The sequence below is a fragment of the Talaromyces stipitatus genome, genomic scaffold (genome assembly GCF_000003125.1).
Source record: "Talaromyces stipitatus ATCC 10500 scf_1105507295487 genomic scaffold, whole genome shotgun sequence".
NCBI lineage: Eukaryota > Fungi > Ascomycota > Eurotiomycetes > Eurotiales > Trichocomaceae > Talaromyces > Talaromyces stipitatus.
In genome coordinates this window covers 113,608-116,745 of record NW_002990120.1, presented here as the reverse complement: position 1 = coordinate 116,745, position 3,138 = coordinate 113,608, and the positions used below count along the sequence as shown (strand labels likewise).

General features: G+C 48.3%; 2 protein-coding genes across 2 annotated transcripts in view; one reads left to right on the top strand and one right to left on the bottom strand.

Moving 5' to 3' along the window:
- TSTA_052440 (uncharacterized protein) overlaps positions 1–312 on the bottom strand; it is a gene marked incomplete at both ends in the record, with an annotated part of 927 nt that extends 615 nt beyond the window's left edge. The window contains one exon of the mRNA XM_002486787.1: positions 20–312. Coding sequence (XP_002486832.1) covers positions 20–312 — 293 coding nt within the window. The remainder of the gene's footprint in view (positions 1–19) is intronic.
- Positions 313–1,529: 1,217 nt separating this feature from the next.
- The window catches only part of TSTA_052430 (reverse transcriptase, putative), a gene marked incomplete at both ends in the record, with an annotated part of 4,324 nt that continues 2,715 nt past the window's right edge, over positions 1,530–3,138 (top strand). The window contains 3 exons of the mRNA XM_002486786.1: positions 1,530–1,677; positions 1,948–3,045; positions 3,134–3,138. Of these exons, the coding sequence (XP_002486831.1) occupies positions 1,530–1,677; positions 1,948–3,045; positions 3,134–3,138 (1,251 nt within the window). The remainder of the gene's footprint in view (positions 1,678–1,947; positions 3,046–3,133) is intronic.

Below are 3,138 nucleotides of genomic sequence, written 5' to 3'. Positions count from 1 at the left end.
CGTATCTTGGGCAAAGGACATGGATTTCTTCTTTCCTTGAAGCATGATTTCTTCCCACTTGATCAACCAAGCCTCCAGATCTCGTGGAGTGCCTCTGAAAGGTTTCATGTGCTGGTTATAGTCATCTCGTATTCGTCGCTGGATTTCTCGCGATCCTTGGCCAACTTGTGTCTTCAAGTTATTGTATGCTTCCTTCCAACTGTGTGTCACGTGCACACAGGTCTTAAGATAGCTGTGGCACACTGTCCGCTTCATCCATTCAAAGATTTTGTCGATGTCTCTACGCTGAACCTCCCACTCACTGAACTCCATTTTGTAGTTATTGAGACGTAGGTTGAAGTCATTTCTTGCCCTCTGTTCAGTGCGATCATCAGTTATATCTTCAGTCGCGGTGGTTTGGGTTGATTGAGCAGAGTTCTGACGCGTTCCTTGAGCTGCACCTACACGGTTTTGTGTAGTGTTCTGGGATTCAGGTAGATAGTCCTGTATCTTTGGTCGAACAGGTTTCTTGATTGGTCTCTCAGTTCCCTGGAGAATGGGAAGAAGATCATTGGCTCTGGCCCGATTGAGAAGTTCGTTTTGCCAATCGTCCCAATCCTCTGGGAATTGAGCTTATACTCAGTGGCAATGTTGGACAACATGTTGATATAGAGCCGGTAGGGGTAGTCAGACTCTTAATTGTCGGATTGGTCGGTTTATTCCAGGCCAATCCTGAAGAGTGTTTTACTAGGATCAAAGAAAAGAAGTGACTAGCAAGATTGTATGTATTGAGTTCTGTGTCTGTCTTTCAAGTTTTTTTTTTTTTTAAAGCCGGGTCCTTTATAGACACCTTTGGCGGGGTGATTTGTGAGCTATCAGGAGGGGTAAATATTGGGCTGAAATCTAGGTGCCCAGATATATGCCTAAAGGTGCCTTTTAGACCTGTAAGATTGAACAGTCGATCTTTCTGCCTCGTTTGAAAGCCGGATTATCTGACAATATCCACAATATCTACAATGAACCACATTCGGCAACCTTTGCGCACGTGGATTGAGAACTAACCTAACTAGGATGCTCACAAACCACAGCACATATCGTTCTTGGGGACATGAATGTCCACCATCCAGCCTGGGTTGGCCCTGGCATCAAAATCGACAAACAAGCCACAGAATTGCTTGAGATCATGGATCGCTATGGGATCGAGCTTGCTACTAAAGAAGGACTAGTCACCTGGGAATATAGCCAATCACAATTGATAATCGATCTAACATTCTTATCTATAACCTTATTGTTGGTTTAGCTACGTCCCGTATCACGAAGCGTAGGATATCGTAAGCTAGGGCGATCCAACTGCCCTACGTGGTAAGCCTTGCTATATAGCACGAAATGTAATATTATGAAAGACTGACCGGTGGAAAAAAAAACCTCGCGCACCTATGAAAACGCACCCACGCAGGTAAAAAGTACTGCTGGAAAGAATCTCAGTGAAAATAGACCTCCTTGACAGTATATTTACCAACTTTCGCCTGCTCAATCGACGTGGTTGAAGCATGGGCCCGAAAAGAGGTAAAAAGGGCACTCCGTGGCCAGAACCACGGTTTGCAGATGACCCTGATATACGCGCATATGTAGCTGCAGCCATCAAAGATCTCGAGGCACTGAAGAAGCACCAAGAAGCACTGGAGATTGGCATGCCCCGTGAGCTCTCTACTTCCGTGGTTGACGCGTTCTTATACCTGGCTCGAAGGGTGAAGAATACGCCTACGAATGAGCAACTAGCGCAGCGGCTCGCGAAGGTCGAATTACACGTGGAAAAGACGCAGAAAGAGGTATCTCAGGCCTCTCGAGAGATTACTACGACCAAAAGCAACACGAACCGCCTGGTGGAGGCAATATGCCACCCAACATCCCCAGGGACACGTACCGCGAAAAATTCTCCAAGCTTCAGTCACGTGACAACTAGCTCAGAGTCGTACGTACAGGCCTGGGGACGTAAGGTGCCCTCGAACCCTCCCACGGTCCCTAGCGTGGGATTGAGTAGTGGAGGAAGCTTGCCATCAACCCCATATCCAAGCCAGGAGGACCTAGAGGTCTATCTGGAACATACCGATCCAAATATCCTCAACCCGATACGTCGATTCCCGGATAAGGTGGTGGAGAAGGCAAATCTCGCAATACGCAGCACTCAAGACACCACCATCGCACATCGACGAATTGCGGCAGCCCGTATACTACCTAGTGGCGATATTATACTCTTACTAGGCACAGTGGACGACGTCGACCAGCTTACCCGCAAGAAGGACTGGATTAGGGCATTCGGAAATGAAGCACGTATACGAAAACGTACATGGGGCGTCGTCGTACACGGCGTCAACACGAATATCAACCCCAAACAGCCTCAATTCATAACCACGCTTACCTCAGAGAACGCCCCGGTGTTCGCGCAGCTTCCAGCCTCTATGAATGTCACACACACGGGCTGGCTCCTAAGCGAGTATAAGATCAAGGAACAGAAGCTCACAAATGCCCACCTTGTAGTCATATTTGATGATGAAAGGATTGCTAATTTTGCAATCCAACGCGGCCTTATTATTAAGGGAAGACAGCACAATGTCTCAATATACAACAAAGCAGCCAATCTCCAGCAGTGCTTCAAGTGTCAGATGTATAAACATATCGCCAGGCACTGTCAGCGCCAGATCTGCTGCGCGTACTGCGCTGGATCTCATGATACAGGGGATTGCCCTACACCGAAAGAGAAAGAATACGCTAAATGTGCTAATTGCACCGCAGAAAATGTCCATATCAAAGATCCTGCCAAGAGACTCAATACGAAACACTTTGCGTACGCGAGGGAGTGCCCGATACGAGCTACATGCCTCGCAGAGGCACATCAACGACGTACATACGGCCCACAATATCACACTCCTGTGATACGACCTGGCAATAGTCAGCCCGGAGCCATCTCACCAAATGACCCTACACCAGCTGAAGCAGCCAATACAGAGCGAAGTCCTCGCGCACCGGCTCGTACAGCCACCACACGTCGATCTGCCAACTCAAGAAGTAAGAGCGCAGCAGCCGCCCGAAAACGAGTGGCAGAACGATCTGAGCCCGAGCCGATAAGCCCTACATCAGGTGACCCTACCAATAGATCCT